The sequence below is a fragment of the Eubalaena glacialis genome, chromosome 16 (assembly GCF_028564815.1).
Source record: "Eubalaena glacialis isolate mEubGla1 chromosome 16, mEubGla1.1.hap2.+ XY, whole genome shotgun sequence".
Lineage (NCBI taxonomy): Eukaryota > Metazoa > Chordata > Mammalia > Artiodactyla > Balaenidae > Eubalaena > Eubalaena glacialis.
In genome coordinates this window covers 14,978,542-14,996,859 of record NC_083731.1, presented here as the reverse complement: position 1 = coordinate 14,996,859, position 18,318 = coordinate 14,978,542, and the positions used below count along the sequence as shown (strand labels likewise).

At 46.5% G+C, this 18,318-nt stretch overlaps 1 protein-coding gene across 2 annotated transcripts in view; it reads right to left on the bottom strand.

The window, feature by feature from the left end:
- The window catches only part of ABCC4 (ATP binding cassette subfamily C member 4 (PEL blood group)), a 218,320-nt gene that overhangs the window by 167,775 nt on the left and 32,227 nt on the right, over positions 1 to 18,318 (bottom strand). For both annotated transcript variants that reach the window (XM_061171226.1, XM_061171227.1), the window contains exons 2-3: positions 6,826 to 6,936; positions 6,143 to 6,263 (exon numbers count right to left, since the gene is read on the bottom strand). In XM_061171226.1, the coding sequence (XP_061027209.1) occupies positions 6,143 to 6,263; positions 6,826 to 6,936 (232 nt within the window). The remainder of the gene's footprint in view (positions 1 to 6,142; positions 6,264 to 6,825; positions 6,937 to 18,318) is intronic.

Here is an 18,318-nt window from a genome sequence, read left to right as displayed (position 1 = left end):
CTGGTGGCGCAGTGGTTAAGACTCTGCGTTCCCCATGCAGGGGGCCCAGGTTCGATCTCTGGTCACGGAACTAGATCCCACATGCATGCCCCAAAAAAGAGTTCGCATGCCAGTGGTTAAGAATCCACCTGCCAGCGCAGGGGACACGGGTTCGAGCCCTGGTCCGGGAAGATCCCACAGGCCGCGGAACAACTCAGTCCGTGCGCCACAACTACTGAGCCTGCGCTCTACAGCCCGCGAGCCACAACTACTGAGCCCATGTGCCACAACTACTGACGCCCGAGCACCTAGAGGCTGTGCTCCGCAAGAAAAGCCATGACAATGAGAGGCCCCCGCACCGCAACAAAAGAGTAGCCCCCGCTGTCCGCAACTAGAGAAAGCCCGCATGCAGCAATGAAGACCCAATGCAGCCAAAAATAAATAAATAAATAAATAAATTTGTTGTGTGGGGGGGAAGAGTTCGCATGCCACAACTAAGGAGCCCACCTGCCGCAACCAAATAAATAAATAAATAAATATTTTTTAAAAATAAAATAAAATACAAAGACCAGCAAGCAGCATAGATGATCACAAAATGGGAAGTTGCTTCATAAAATCAATTATTTAACTAACATTTATTGCATCTAACTCAGTAGTTTTAATCACTGAAAACCCAAAAGAGCACCTGAAAATGAGTTTTAAAATGTGACAGATCCTTATTAGCTTTGTCATAAGGAATGATTATTAACTTCTCCAAAACAGCAGTATGTCAAAAGGCAAGTCTAGGAAAACAGGAGTATTTGTGTTGGATTTCAGGCTTCTTTTGACTGCCAATAAAATTCAATGTTTACTTCTCCTTGAGCTTTAATGGCCCTCAACTCCCTGAACTCCACTGCATCAGGACTAAGAGTTCTGCGAGTTATTATCCTAAGGACACAAATTTAAAATGAGCACCGTACGCCAGTCACAACACTCACCTAGGGAATAGAGACCCCTGTCTGGTTTTATACTGTGAACCACCATGAGTTCTGCCACTTATTATCCTAACCAGTCCAGCTGGCCCTACCCAGCTATCACCCTAAGACCTCAGGCCCGGGGCACACCTGTGTGTGGGAAAGTGTATTCAGACAACAGAACAGGAGAACTGCTCCACACCCCTGTAACTGACCTGGGATTCTCATTCTCACTGAGCAAATGCAACCCCATATTCACAGGGATGCAAGTTCTCAGCGAGCTCTCAGCAAGCAACTGGGCACTCTTACTAAAAAACAACATGGGCGCTTCCCTGGTGGCGCAGTGGTTAAGAATCTGCCTGCCAATGCAGGGGACACAGGTTCGAGCCCTGGTCTGGGAGGATCCCACGTGCCGCGGAGCAACTGGGCCCGTGAGCCACAACTACTGAGCCTGCGCGTCTGGAGCCTGTGCTCCACAACGGGAGAGGCCACGACAGTGAGAGGCCCACGCACCGCGATGAAGAGTGGCCCCCGCTCGCCCCAACTGGAGAAAGCCCTCACACAGAAACGAAGACCCAACACAGCCAAAAAATAAATAAATAAATAAATAAATTTATTTTAAAAAAACAAAAAAACATGGAAGACTCCACCTGTGCCCAGATTATCAATGTCCCACTGTAGCCACCATCCAAGACCTACTACCTTCCCCCTGGTCCATCTCAGGGAGCCCACCTGGAATGGTTTTGTAAGAGTGGGGATGGATGTTTAGAACTTGGGTCACCGGAACAGTCACAACCTCATCCACGTACAGCCGGTCATGAGTGGAAGGTGGTTTCCTAAAGGGCCCCTCCTGGTCCATCTAAACACAGCATGACACTGCTGCTAGTGTCAAAGCCCTAGTAACTTCTTCACCCAGGAGATGGGGTCACCTTGACTCTGCCCTCATTTATGTTCCCAGCTGGCTTCCTGCTCCAGGGAGTTCTTAGCATCCTATTTATTATCCTTAAATCAAGTTCAGGATGCATGTGCCTGAGACCACGAAAACAAAGCTCTCAAGACAGGCCCTTCTGACCCTGGACAAGCTCAGTCATTGAGACGGACATTCTCTTAAGTCAGAGCGTCCTAGATGGAACCTCAGTCCGTCCTTTATGCTTCGTGTGACCATAGGCACACTGTGTAACTACTTAGCACTCAGTATCTTCTTCTCTAAAATGGGGGTAATATAATACCTATGACTTTGTTGACTCAGCCAAAGAAATAATACTAATATCACATATAAAGTGCTTACAGCAGTTCTGATACATAGTATTTTTCAGGAACTTAATATTTTTATTACCACACTAACACTACTGCAGTCACCACCACCAGTGCTACTGAGTAGGAGCCCCTGTTGCTGGTACTAGTACTTCTAGTACTACTACTGAGATGAGCCCGCACATTTGCCAGGTCCTCTACTCCCCCATTTTCTGCCATGACCGCCCAATAACCAACCTCCTGAGAGAGGGGCCAGGGCTCTACCAGGTGCACCTTATGCAGCCCCCAGGCCTGCTCTTCCTGGACCCCTAGCAGGAAGTATTACCGGGGCTGGACAACTTTGGAATCAAAGCTCCCAGCACCCCAGTGAGGTCGATTCCCTCTCAGGAAGAACCCCAGTTCCTGTGGCCTCTCCCTCTGTGTCTGCTTCTTCCATAAGCTGCCACAGCAAAGACCTGGAGCTCATATTAGGATGGGATCCATCTAAAGTTTAGTGACCCTACCCAAGGAGCCAACAGTGCAGGACAGCATGGAAAACCTGCAGCTCGGTCCAAACCCAGCCACATGGGCCATGCTTTGAGACCCGCCTGACTTCAACTTCTTCAGCATCTGGTACCAAAGAGAAACTAGAGAACCAGGGACAGCAGAGAAAGGCCTGCTTCAGGATACGATCCAACACTAAAACTGAGGCCACTCATCTCTGCTCACCCCAAACCAGGCACCTGGCATGAGCTGCAGGCACACCTCGAAGCCCCAAGGTTTCCGGACAAGCAGAACTCATGAGCGCTTGCTCTGTGAGGTCGGGAAATCCTACATACACAGGCCACACCAGCTTGCCGCCTGTTATTTCAAACAGAGACTTACTGTGACTATGCAGAAACGCCATCATTGGGACAGCTGTACACAGGTCAAAGAAGGGCTGGGACAGACTGAGGGGCTCCTGCACCCTCTCCAACCCCCGAGGAAATCGCACGGGTTTGCATCTCCACCCTGCCCTTCACAAGGCCACGGCAGTATTCAGGAGGTCAGTGCTCTCTCAAAGACAGAACACGGCCCCATATAGATGTCCCTACCCTCTGGCACAATGGCCAACCCACCTGTGTCATCAATGAGAACTCAATCTCCCAGGACCATCCAGTCACCTGTGAGGTGACAGAATTCTCTGGTTTCTCCAGTTGTGTGGGGCAGACTTCACCTACCCAGCTGCCCACTGCCTGCAGTGCCCTTCAGGACAACAAAGCCTTTTAAACAAGAGCCACACAATAAAAAAATGGGTGGAAGACCTAAATAAACATTCCTCCAAAAAAGACGTACAGATGGCCCACAAACACATTTTAAAATGCTCAACATCACTAATTATTACAGAAATACAAGTCAAAACTACAGTGAGATTTATCACCTCACACCAGTCAGAAAAGCCATCATCAAAAAACCTATAAACAATAAATGCTGGAGAGGGTGTGGAGAAAGGGAACCCTCTTGCACTGTTGGTGGGAATGTAAATTGGTACAGTCACTATGGAGAACAGTATGGAGGTTCCTCAAAAAACTAAAAATAGAGCTACCATGTGACCCAGCAATCCCACTCCTGGGCATATACCCACAGAAAACCATAATTACAAAAGATACATGCACCCCAATGTTCATTGCAGCACTATTCACAATAGCCAGGACATAGAAGCAACTTAAGTGTCCATCGACAGATGAATGGATAAAGATGTGGCACATATATACAATGGAATATTACTCAGCCATAAAAAGGAACGAAATTGTGCCATTTGCAGAGACGTGGAGAGACCAAGAGACTGTCATACAGAGTGAAGTAAGTCAGAAAGAGAAAAACAAATATCATATAATATTGCGTATATGTGGAATCTAGAAAAATGGTACAGATGAACTTACTTGCAAAGCAGAAATAGAGACACAATGTACAGAACAAACTTATGGACACCAAGGAGGGAATTGGGGGCGGGGGGAGGCAGGATAAATTGGGACTGACATATACACACTACTATGCATAAAAGAGATAACTAGGGCTTCCCTGGTGGCGCAGTGGTTAAGAATCTGCCGGCCAATGCAGGGGACACGGGTTCGAGCCCTGGTCCGGGAAGATCCCACATGCCACGGAACAACTAAGCCCGTGAGCCACAACTATTGAGCCTGCGCGTCTGGAGCCTGTGCTCCGCAACGGGAGAGGCCGCGACAGTGAGAAGCCCGCGCACCGCGATGAAGAGTGGCCCCCGCTCACCGCAACTGGAGAAAGCCCTCGCACAGAAACGAAGACCCAACACAGCCAAAAATAAATAAATAAATAAATAAATTTATTTTTAAAAAAAGAGAGATAACTGGGCTTCCCTGGTGGTGCAGTGGTTGAGAATCTGCCTGCCAATGCAGGGGACATGGGTTCGAGCCCTGGTCTGGGAAGATCTCACATGCCACGGAGCAACTAGGCCCGTGAGCCACAATTGCTGAGCCCGTGCGTCTGGAGCCTGTGCTCCGCAACAAGAGAGGCCGCAATAGTGAGAGGCCCGCGCACAGTGATGAAGAGTGGCCCCCACTTGCTGCAACTAGAGAAAGCCCTCGCACAGAAACGAAGACCCAACACAGCCAAAAATAAATAAATAAATAAATTTATTTATTTATTTAAAAAAAAGAGATAACTAATGAGAACCTACTGTACAGCACAGGGAACTCTACTCAATGCTCTGTGGTGACCTAAATGGGAAGGAAATCTAAAAAAGAGGGGATATATGTATACCTTAACTGATTCACTTTGCTGTACAGCAGAAACTAACACAGCATTGTAAGGAAACTACAGTCCAATAAAAATTTAAAAAAAAAAAAAAAAGAGCCACGCCTCCCACCTACAAACCACCTAGCCGACCCACCTCACCCCCAATAAAAACATATTTATGACAACTCACCACCTTCTCCATCTAAAACAACTCTTTCATAGCAACTGCATCTTCTATCCCTCCTGCTCTCACACACTCACAGGCCGGCCCTGTCCCTAAGGCAGCACTAAGGTACCACAGAGAGCACGAGCCACCCAAGTGGATTTGCAGCGGACCTCCAGCAGGCTGCAGCCAGAGTAGGTAGGCTGACTGGCACCGTGCCCCCAGGGAGAACTGTCTCACTAGGGGAGCTTAACCCAGAACCTTCTGGGTCATGGTGGTCACTGACCTCCCAGCTTTCTGCCTTAGGTTTTCCCCTGCACATCCCCCTCCTACACCCTTGGCAAACGCCAGCTACCAAGACTCTGCTTTCAACCAGCAATCCACTCCCACAGCCAGTGACAGAAACCAGGACATGTGGTGCACAGAATTCGTGGTGAAGCTGGAGCTCCTCCCCGCGGGGCGCTTCGGCTCTCAGTGCCCGGCCCGCTGGGAAGGGCCAGCCCAGCGAAGGGTACGCTCTTCCGAGCTCTGGGCAGCTCCAACCCAGATGCAGGGTCACGGGTTCTGTTCCGCTGGAAGGGGGAAGGTGAAGATACCTTCTTAGGAAAGCATTTATCAGATGTGACCTGGTCAAGTTAACAATTATTTGCTGAGCGCCTGTAAAATGTCTTATGTTGTTGTGGGCTCAGGTCCAAGTTTACTTTCTCCAAACCACAGGGCACATATTCTTTGAGGTTGCAGGGTTTTCTTTTGGTCAAGGATCACTTTCAGCAGTTATTCTGAGCACCAAGAACATCCTAACATGTCTTTCCTTTTCAGTGCCATCCTTCCACGACACTACGTTTTTAATCAGTTAAAAGAAAAATCGTAACCCCCTGGAGGTCCACTCCTTTTAAGGACCTGTCCATTCTAAAGGTAAACACAACCGCTGGGCTACATGTTTCCTAGACAAGGTTTATCCTCAGCCCTTAAACGACTGGCCTCTCCCCACCTGTCGCATCCATCTCATTACTGAGCCACATACACTGAAAAGCAATGCACTGTATGTAACAGCTTTTACCTCAATTAACGTAAAAATTCCCAAAACTAAATAGGATTTCCAGTAACACTTTATAATTGCTTTCGTTAAAGAAGGCTCCCGTGTAGCTTTCTCGGCTCTCAAAACTTCTTGATCCCAGTACCTGCAATGAGAAACAAAGCACAGTAAAGAACAGCCCCGCCATAGGTAAAACAGGAGAGGTGGCAGAGTGGAAGGAAGATAGGCCTTCACTACAGGGCACTCTGTGGCTGCCCCATGAATGCTGGTTAACTGTTTGCAGGGCTCCTGAAAGATGAGCGGTACAGACCCTGAAGGACCAGAAAAACAGGCTCTGAGGGGAACAGTCACGGTCTTGGAAACAAGTTACTTCCAAGCTTTGTTGTATTCACAACACCATGAGCAGCTCAAGAGGGCAGACAGCATCCTCCAGGGACACCACCTCCGGGAATGGAGCTCAGCATCCAGGGCCTTGGCTGCTGGCTCCCTCCCCTTCCATAAAGGCACAGGAAACACAGGAAACACAGGTCCCCCCGGCCTCCAAAGTGGGCTAAGCCCAGGGTCAGCCTGAGGGGGGTGAGCGTGCAATGTCATGGGCAAGGAGGCTGCAGAAGAACCCAGAAGAAGGTAAAACCCACTCCAAACCATTAGCCACACGGAGGAACTCTCACTCTTCCTTCCCCGTCTCCTCACTGCCTGCTACTTACCCCTGCAGCTCTTCTCCAAGGTGCTTGGAGCGATCTTCCGGAAGCACTGAGTACATGTCATCTTCTTCTAATCTGCGTTTGTGACCAATTTTAAACAAGGGGTTTAGCCACCTGTTAAAAATTAAAAGGAGAGTGACATATATCCAAACTACACATCTGTCTAATTAGAATCCCACACCGACGGCCTTTGTTTAAAAAAAAAAAAAAAAAATTAAAAATTAAAAAAAGAGGTCTACAGAAATAGGTCTACATTTTAAATATAGAGATATGGGGGAAGAAAATTAGATGCGTGTTTACACACACACACACACACACACACACACTCTCTCTCTCTCTCTCTAACTCTATATGCTGAGAGGCCCTGGAAAAAATGACTCACTGGTAGCAAAGAGTATTCAAGCCTCCAGATCTTGGTGTTTTGTTTTTTTAACATACACAGTAATAATTTTTTTTTTCTTCTAATGAAAACTTTTAAGGTCAACTCTCAGCAGCTTTCAAATAACACACTATTATTAACCACAGTCACTATGCTGGACATTACGTCTCCATGACTTATTTATTTTATAACTGAAGTTTGTGCCTTTTGGTCCCCTTCACCCAGATCTCGGCTTTTTAATATCCTTCCTAAGAGGAACCAGCGCTCCTTGAAGCAATGGCTGATTCCAAGGTTGGTTCAGTGTGTGTTAGCACCCGACAATTAGCTTTTTTCATCATAAGTGCCTGCCTGACATGCACCCAGCCCTGGACCCCAACAAGGCAGAAGTGCAGGTACAAGCTCACTCACGTGCACGTGCTCTCCCTCACTCCCTCCCTCTGTCTCCCTCTCTCTCTGGGGCTGTGTGACCCCAGGTGTGCTTTGTACCCTTCAGGGCATGTGAGTGACAATCCTTGCCATTTCAGAACTCCCTCTTGGTTGTTGCTGAGACATGTCTCACAATCATAAGAACCACAAGGGCCGGTCCAGCCACAACATGGGCCCCAAAAGAGGAAATTTCTGTGCGGGCTGCTATAACTAGACTGGGTCCAGATGAGTAGAGCCCCAGGCATTCCCAGCAACAGCATCACTATCAACGGGCCAGGACCAACGGCAGAGAAAGTACAAGATGGGCCTGGACATCTTGCACCATAAAATAAGGAAAATCTAAAGTAATCACAAGGATGTGTGCAAAAGACAGAGAAGCCAGCTTGAAGGGCTCTTGCTAGCCAAACCTGGGATACCTTAGGTATTAAATAAATGCCAGTGAATTATAACCCATTAAATAACAAAAGAATCCATGACTTTATTGCTTCATAAATAGGAGAGAAGGGAAAGCTGTTGCAGTCTAGAATGCAAACAAATATAGAAGGAACAATGGAGTCAGAAAATTATCAATGGAAGTTAAATCTAGTGGGTGAAAGCTTGATGTGAACCATGATATTTACATAATCTCAAATTACCTCTCCACAAATTACTTATTATTAATGGAAAAAACAATAATTATACAAAGGACTAAAAAAAAATTATCCAAATCCATTATGCATTATTTAAATGATAATGATTAATACGCAGAGACAGCCCAAAGGTTAACACCATTCTACTCACTTTGCCAGAGTAAGGAAATTTCCAAGGCCAGACAACAATAACCCATGAAAGCAGAGACCACACTTCTCTCTCTTTTTTTTTTTTTTTTTTTTTGGCTGCGTTGGGTGTTCGTTGCTGCACGCAGGCTCTCTAGTTGTGGCGAGCGGGGGCTACTCTTCGTTGTGCTGCGCGGGCTTCTCACTGTCATGGCTTCTCTTGCTGCAGAGCACAGGCTCTAGGCGCGCGGGCTTCAGTAGCTGTAGCTTCACAACCCACGCGGGTTGTGGTGCGCAGGCTCAGTAGCTGTGGCTCGCGAGCTCTAGAGCACAGGTTCAGTAGTTGTGGCACACGGGCTCAGTTGCTCCGCGGCATGTGGGATCTTCCCGGACCAGGGAATCAAACCCGTGTGCCCTGTAATGGCAGGCAATTCCCAACCACTACGCCACCAGGGAAGCCCCAAACTTCTTTTATTGCGTTATTCCTAGCACAATACAGGTAGAAAGGAGATGCTAAAGAATTCTTTGCTGAATAAATGAACGTCTATGAATTATTAAAGAAGCAGTAAGAGAGACTGAGCTTCAGATTTTGCTAACCCTGGTAGCTTGGCACCTCTAAAGGTCCCCAGAGCAGGAGGCAGAAGACTGGATTCTAGTCCCAGCAGTGGTACTGAGGCCCCAGGGCCTCAACTGTCCCCCCATCTCCTTCTCCACTCCAGTTCAGCATCTCCATGACCCTTAATATTGCTAGGTCTCAATTGCCTTCCCAAGTAAAAGTATAAATCTGTGAGCATCACCACTAAACAGGTTTGAAAAATGTTTTGCCATTTATCCTACACTTATTCGCTACCGAAAACGCTCAGGGAGTTAACACTGCGATTTACCCTGAAAGGCTCTCTTTAAAAGTCTACTTGCACAGGAAAAGATTCTCAGCATCACTCATTGTCAGGGAAATGCAAATGAAAACCACAATGAGATGCCACCTCACATATATTAGGATGGCTATTATCAGGAAGGAAGGAAGGAAGGGAGGAAGGGAGGAAGGGAGGGAGGGAGGGAGGGAAATAACAAGTGTTGGCAAGGATGCAGAGAAACTGGAACCCTTGAACACTGCTGCTGGAAGTGCAAAATGGTATAGTCACAAAGGACAGATACTGTATGATTCCACTTAAATGAAGTACTTAGTCAAATTCAGAGAGAAACAAAGTAGCGCTGTGGTTGCCAGGGTCGCGAAGGAAGGACAATGGGGAGTGTTTAATGACACACTAAGGCAGGATGAAAAGAGTTCTGGAAATTGGTTGCACAACAATGTGAATGTACTTCACACTACTGAACCATGTGCTTAAAAACCGTCAGGATGGTAAATTTTATTTTATATGCATTTTACCACAATTTTTTAAAATGTAATGATACTTTGCCACTTTCTGATTGCATGACCTTGAATTAGCCACATCACCTCTCAGTACTGGCCTCCAGCAAACAGGGAGAACACCTGGAGATAATAACACTTCCCTGGGCTGCTGAGCCACCAACTGAAAGGATCAGTGTTGCTCTGAACACTACAAAGTCCCATCAGACAAAGAGCAGCTGTCACCATGACAGCAATCTTGAGTAATCCCATGTGGGCCCCAGCAGAAAACAGATGAAGTTGCTCAATTAGGCAAATTTCTTTCCCCATAGCTCTTGATTTAAGGACCCTCACAAATCCGTTCACTTCCCAAATCTGGGTACCATCAAGGCATGAAGGTTTTCATTTTCATCAGATGGCAAGCTGACTGACAGGAGCCTAAAGTATGTGTCACCACCTAAACAGTTAGACATGGAGACCTGAGTCAGCTGGCACCCTGACTCCAATTTATCACTGACAGCATTGAGACCACTGCCAAATTAGCCATCCCTCAACCCAGTTCCAACCCAAGAGTCGTCCTCGCCACCATGATACTCTCTCCTTCCCTCCTCTCCCACAAGTCTTCATCCAGCAGCAGCACTTCCCTCCTAACTGTCCCACCAGAGACCACAACTCCCTCCAGGCAATGACAAGTCACATACTACGTGGAATCTCCATGGGCCTTGCGTGCCACGGTGTCTGGCACAGATGTCACTGGAACCCATCCAGCGTGACATCAGAACACCCACACTGCTGATGAACTATCTTGAAACGGGTCACCACCCTGGCTTTCCCGGAGTGGCCCACAGCCAAATCCAATTAGACGTGGGTGGCAATGTTCAAGCTAGAATCTTCTCTCCTTTCCTCTGTAACTTTCCCCACTTCTTAAAACTTGCTCAAAATCCATTTTCTCATCCCTGCTCTTTTTACCCACGTCCTATTCTAAGTGAAGCAGCAATGCAAGCTGCGTGCCCCCAGCTCCCTCCATACCCTCTACCCTGGGGTCCACCCGGGTCCTCCCAGGCTGTGGGCACTGCAGAGCCTTCCTGCCTCAGAGCTTCCAGGCCTTTTCTGGTTCATCCCTGGCCCTCTTATCTCCCTTTCCTCCCACCGGCTAATCCCCTCCCTTCATTTCTTCATAGTGTCCCTTTTCTTATCACCACATGTCTTCCAGATACTTTTTCCCACGCTACAACCAACACTGAGAATCTACAACTATTGTGCATGGGTAACCATCCTCATCGCCTCCTCAAAAAAATTTTTTTTAATTAATTTTTATTGGAGTAGAGTTGATTTACAGTGTTGTGTTAGTTTCTACTGTTCAGCAAAGTGAATCAGTTATACATACACATATATCCACTCTTTTTTAGATTCTATTCCCATATAGGTCATTACAGAGTACTGAGCAGAGTTCCGTGTGCTCTACAGTAGGTTCTTATTAGTTATCTATTTTGTATATAGTAGTGTGTATATGTCAATCCCAGGCTCCCAGTTTATCCCTCCCCTCCAAAAAAAATTTTTTGACACATTTGCACACAATTCAGTTAACACTGAGAATAAAACAAGGAGTCACAAGTAAAATATTACTCATGCTGACCACCTCCCAAGGTTCTGAAGGGATTGAAGCAGTATTGGTTGGAACTAACAAGTAAGGGACCTCACAACCAGCAGGTGATACCTTATCTACTTAGCACAGCACACACGGCCACCGCTAGATACAGGACTCAATTCGTCACCAAGATCCCTCTATGCCGGTTAGTGCCTGGTGCTGACTCACCTCTGAATATCTGGCCTCTAGTGTCTGTTCCAATCAAACGCTTTCTTCCAAACTATTAAACTTCTTCCCCCATGAGGGATGACAGAGTTCTTGCTTCCAAGTTTCAGATATCCCTCCTGAGAGTAAGGAGTATGACTGCCTACCCAAGCAAGCCTTTGATGCTACTCATTGGGATTTGTGAAACCACAGAGCAAAGGAAAGAAACTACCTTACTTGGGTCAAAGAACCATTCCAGCAGCTGAATCAAATGCATGTGAACAAGTAATTCAAATTTTCTTAATTAAAAGGATGCCTAGGGGACTTCCCTGGCAGTCCAGTGGTTAAGACTCTGCGCTTCCACTGCAGGGGGCGCGGGTTCGATCCCTGGTCGGGGAACTAAGATCCCGCATGCCATGCGGTGTGGCCAAAAACAAGGATGCCTAACTCAAGGTTAAAGAACTGATAGAATTTAGTGAGTTATATTGATGCTTGCACAGAGTGCTCAAAGTGTATCTATCGGTCCGTGGGAAATAAACACCAATGCGTTTAGGTTAATTTAGGATATATGGCATCTCATACAGCTTGCAAAGCTGTGCCTCATGCCTCATCAGTAGTCTGGGTCTGCCCACACTATGTACACCTGATATTTTCTTTTTCTTTTTTCTTTTTTTTTTTTTTTTTTTAGTATTTATTTAGGCTGTGCCAAGTCTTAGTTGCAGCGCACCGGATCTTCGTTGCAGCGTGTGGGATCTTTAGTTGCGGCATTCAGACTTCTTAGTTGCAGCATGCATGCGGGATCTAGTTCCCCAACCAGGGATAGAACCTGGGCCCCCTACACTGGGAGCGTGGAGTCTTACCCACTGGACCACCAGGGAAGTCCCATCCCCTGCTATTTTCTATTCTAGCCTAATTCATTGCAAAAGAAATGCCAGTCATGATATACCCATAATGACAGGAGCATTATTCACAGTACCCAAAAGGTGGAAGCAACCCAAGTGTCCAATGATGAATGAATGGATAATCAAAGTGTGGTACACATGTACACTGGAATATTACTGAGTCTCAAAGAAGGAAATTCTGACACAGGCTACAACATAGATGAACCTTAAGGATATTATGCTAAGTGAAATAAGCCAGTCACACAGAGACAAATACCATATGATTCAACTTATATGAAGTATCCAAAGAGTCAAAAATGAGAGACAGAAAGTAGAATGGTGACTACCAGGGGAGGGGGGAGGGGGGGAGGGGGAGTTGTAGTGATGGGTACAGAGTTTCTGTTTTACTGATGAAAAGAATCCTGTGGACCATGATGATGGTTGCACAGGAGTGTCATGTCATTAATTCCACTCAAGTGTACACTTTAATATGGTTAAGGTGGTAAATGTGTTGTGTATTTTACCACAATTTTTAAAACTTATTTTGAAGAAGAAAGAAACACCAGTCGAAATCCACAAAATTGACTTCGTGCTGCACTAACGGGTTGCGATCTTATGTCTGAACCACACTGGCGTGGACAGCTGTCCGCTGAGCACACACTGTCCTTAGCACTGTCACCTCCACAACAGACTGGGGCTCCCTCAAGGGCAGGACAGCCTCGCAGACGCTTCACACACTCCGTGACCTGCACGGTTCCTGGGACACAGTGAAGCTCAGTGAACACAGAGCCACATGGAAATGACCTCCTCTGAGGAGGGCTTCCTCCTTCCCCAGCTCACACTTGGCTGCCACTCTGTGTCACTTGTTTTCCATAAAGTGAGAAGGAAGTGACATGTAAAACAACCAAAACAATACAAATACTTATGTTGTAAAGGCCAACGCCCCACGGAGCCGTGTGCCTGACCTGACCGAGGGAACCCCACACTCCCAGGAGGGCTCACGGATGCCCCAGGAGTGCACAAAGCCACAGAAACACTGGCACATCTTCCTGGAAGTTTTATTAAACTATGGAGCATGCTTAAAAAAAAAAACGAAAAAAGACTCAACACCGAATGAAGAGAACTGGCAAAGACGTGCCATGGCCTCTATAGGTTCTTCTGTCGGGGAGTGTTTACAGGTAGGCAGGGATGGGGCTAGAAAACAGAACTGAGGCTCCATTACTGGGAAGCTGTACCCATTTGATGTTGAGGAAGTATATCTGTGAAGCCACTGCTTTTTCAGCTCTGTTCCCCAAGGCCCCCAAGAGGAGAGGCTGAAGGAGACACTAGGAAGTGTAGAGATGTTAGTCAAAGCAGTTCCCTGCACTCTCTGACAGAGGCTACTACTCCCCCAAACTCCTATGGCTAAGTGTCTCCTTGTCCTCTCCTCGTAGATGGCTAACAGGCATCTCCACTTTAAAGTCCAAGATGGGACTCCTGATTTCCCCACCAAAATTGCTCTTCCCATTCTCTCTGTAAATGTCAACCTCACCGAGGCACTGCTCAAACCAGAAACCTGGTGGTCACCCTTGATGCCTCCCTTCCCCTCACCCCCGCAGCCAACCCGCCAACTAGTCCCACAGCTGCTTCCTCCAAAATGCAGCCTGGCCCCAACCACTTGGCATCTTTTCTCACCCTCCCACCACCATCGTCCCGAGACCGAAGCCCCAAGCCGCCATCGGTTCTCAGAGCTGCAAGAGCCTGCAAACGGTACTGCCTGCTTCCACCCTTGGTTTCCCTAGGATCTTTCTACAGAGAAGCCAGAATGATGTCTTCAAAGTACAAGAGCATGCTGTCCTCCTGCACTAGAATTACACCTATGGTCCTGACCGAGTGTAACTCATGGTGGGTCCCTCCCAGCTCACCACCCCATCTCCTGTCCAGCACCTTTGCTCAGTGTTCCAGCCATGCTGATGTGCTATGCTTCCGAGAGCCTGCCACGCTCCTGACTGCTGTTCCCTTTGCTGGGAACAGACAGATCCTCTCGCTCACTTTCCCCCATCATTACACCTTTTCTCTTCCAGGTCTCAAGCTAATTGCTGCCTCCACAGAAAGGCCTGGACTGCCTTGTCTAAAAAAGCAAATCCAGATTCTCTACTTCCTCCTTCCAACTTTCTTTACCCATTTACTACATTCTATTTGTTGAGAGAAAAAATAATCCACTCATTTATTTCGTCCTTCTCCATGCAAGAGCTCCATGCAGGTAGGACCCAGTCTTTCCGTGGTGGTTCACTGGGCCCGGCACAGAGTGAGTCACTCAAAACTCTGCTGAATAAATAAATGAACAACTCGCTGGTGGAGAAGCCACGGCAAAGAACACTCACACAACGCTCTCTAAATTTCTCTAGGAGAAGGGGAATGCAAAGGTCAGCTGAGGTCAGTTAAACATTCAACAAGTGCCCTCACCCCACTCAAATAAGTCATTTATTGTTGAAAGAATAATGCATTTTAAAGCACTTTTAGCTGTGGCAAATTATTAATCATTGGTTAGTGCTCCCTGCTTACTGGAGGCTTCCATGGCCCAGCCTGGGCAGGGCTGGTGACACAGGGGGTGTAGGGAAGTAGGATGACCTGGGTCAGAAAGTCCAAGAGGAGGGACTGAGGTGAGGGACAAATGAGAGGCACGCAGACAGATCTCACAGTAAGACCCACCCTACCGCACTAGAACACTTTCCCCTACGGCAGGATTTCTTAAGCTCAGCGCTGTTGACATTTCAGGCTGCATGCTTCCTCGTCACAGGTGGCTCTTCTGTGCTTTGTAGGAGAGTCTGCAGCATCCCTGGACTCCTTCCTCAATATGCCAGTAGCATCTCTTCACCCTAAATTGTGACAACCTAAAATGACATTTTGGTAGCAAAATCTCCTAGATCAGAACCACTGCCCTAATCTGTCTTTCTGGAAAAGGCACAGAACTTTACTTCAAAGGTTGGCCCCAGAGAGTAGCACAGGGCACTGGCAGCAGTCCTTAACCACCAAGTCAAGGGTTATGGTTTAAACACATTCCTATATTCGCTGGTTCAATTGTCCTTGAGCAGCTCAGTCTGGGGAGCAAGGGATCTATGTTAACAAAGAATTACAATATGATGTGGAAACTGTGGTTGTGAGCTATGCATAGGATCTGCTTCTTGGCTTTTTTGCAGGTCAATGTAGGGCAAAGCAGGGCTAAGGGATCAATCCCCCAGCTTACCCATCTTCTATACAGCACAGGTTCTCAAACTGTGGTCCCCACAGCAGCAACATTAGCATCCTGCAACTTGTGAGAAACGCAAATTCTCAGTCCCAACCCTGCCCTATGAAAAATGCTCTGTGTGGCCCAGCGAGCTGTACTGTACCAAGTCTTCCAGGTGATGCTGACGCCGGCTGCAGTCTGAGAACCTGTCACAGAGCACACCTTGTCTGTATTTACATCAACAGTCCCAACCCTGGGCTTCCTTAGTGTCGCAGCGGTTAAGAATCCGCCTGCCATTGCAGGGGAACATGGGTTCGAGCCCTGGTCCGGGAAGACCCCACATGCCGCGGAGCAACTAAGCCCGTGTGCCACAACTACTGAAGCCTGCGCTCTAGAGCCTATGCTCCACAACAAGAAAAGCCACTGCAATGAGAAGCCCGCGCACAGCAATGAGAAGCCCACGCACCGCAACAAAGAGTAGCCCCCGCTCGCCGCAACTAGAGAAAAGCCCATGCACAGCAACGAAGACCCAACACAGCCATAAGTAAATAAATTTATAAAAAAAAAAAGAATGAAACTAGACCATTATCTTACACCACACACACTAAAGTTAACTCAAAATGGATTAAAGACTTGAATGTAAGATCTGAAACCATAAAATTCCTAGAAGAAAATATAGACAATAACCTATCTGACATCAATCTTAACAATGTTCTTGTGGATCTGACTCCAAAGGCAAGGGAAACAAAAGCAAAAATAAACAAATGGGACTAGAAAGCTTCTGCACAGCAAAGGAACCCATCATCAAACTGAAAAGGCAACCGACTGAATATAAGATATTTGCAAATCACATATCCAACAAGGGGCTAATAGCCAAACTATATAAAGGACTCATACATCTTCACAAAAAACAACAAAAAAAACCTGATTAAATAATAGCAGAAGATCGGAACAGACATTTTTCCAAAGAAGGCATAAAGATGCCCAACAGACACATGAAAAGATGCTCAACATCACCAATCATTAGGGAAATACAAATCAAAACCACATTGAGATATCACCTCACATCAGTTAGAATGGCTATCATCAAAAAAACAAGAAATAACAAGTGTTGGAGATGATGTAAAGAAAAGGGAACCCTCATACACTGTAGGTGGGAATGTAAGTTGGTGCAGCCACTATGGAAAACAGTACGGAGATTCCTCAAAAAGTTAAAAACAGAACTACCATACAGTCTAGCAATTCTACTTTTGGGTATATATTCAAAGGAAATGAAATCTTTATCTCAAAGAGATACCTGTACTCCCATGTTCACTGCAGCATTATTCACAATAGTCAAGGTAAGGAAACAACCTACATGTCCAACAAATGAATGGATAAATAAACTGTGATATATATGTATATGTATGTATGCATATGTATACACACACACATACATACATACACACACACACATAACACAATGGAATATTCTTCAGCCTTAAAAAAGAAGGGAATCCTGTCATTTGTGACAACATGGAATAACCTAGAAGGCATTATGCTTTCTTTGTGAAATAAGTCAGAGAGAGAAAGACAAATACTGTATGCAGAATCTTTTTTTTTTTTTCTTTTTTTAAGTCAAACTTATAGAAACAAAAGAAAAGTGGTTGCCAGGAGCTTGGGGATAAAAAGGGAAAGGTTGGTAAAAGGGTACATACTTTCAGCTCTAAGATGAATAAGGTCTGAGAATCTAATATAAAACATGGTGACTATACTTGATAATACTGTATTGTCCAACTGAAATTTGCTAAGATAGAACTTAAATGTTTTCACCAAAAAAAGGTGTCCGTGAGGTGATGGATGCACTACTTAACTTGATGGGAGGAATCTTTCCACAATGCATACATATATCAACTCATCACATCGTAAACTCCAAATATCCTACAATTTTGTCGATTGACTTCAATAAAGCTGGGAAGGAAAAAAAAAAAAAAGACTTTGGCTGCTACTTATCCTCATTCCTCTAAATCCATGGAATTTCCCAAGTAACATGAGTGTGGGCTCTGACTGTTTATGCTAACAAGGTGACTCATGGTTGGCTCCTAAAGGTTATGGTAATAGAGGACTCAGGATGGGGACTGGCCACACCAGGAAGACTAACCATGGGATTAGAAGGTCGGGCCTGTGAGTCCATGCTTTCAGCCTGACCTCTGTAGAGGGGGGGTCTGAAGATGAGATCAATCACATGGCCAATGGTCCAATTCATGATGCCTACATAATGAAAACCCAATAGGAACTCTGGACACCAAAGCTTGGGGGAGATTTCCTGGTTGGCCATACTCTATCATCACACACCGATGTGCAGGGAGGGTGACATGTCCTGCCGCCACAGGGATAAGACAAGGAAGCCTAGAGTTTGGGACCCTCTCAGACCTCACCCTGTGTGACTCTCCCTTTGACTGGTTCCAATTTGAATCTGTTTGCCATAATAAGCAGTTGTGTTCTGTGTGTTGTTCTAACGAATTATTGAACGGGAGGGGGTTGTGGGAATCCCTTAATTTGTAGCCAGTGGGTCAAAAGTGAGGGTGGCCTGGGGACCCCCGGACTGGGAGCTGGTGTCTGAAGGGAGGGAGGGCAGTCTTGTGGAGGATGAGGCCCTTCACCTGTGAGGTCTGGGTCAACTCCTGGGAGTTGGTGCCGGAACTCAGTGCACAACTCTTCCCTGGAG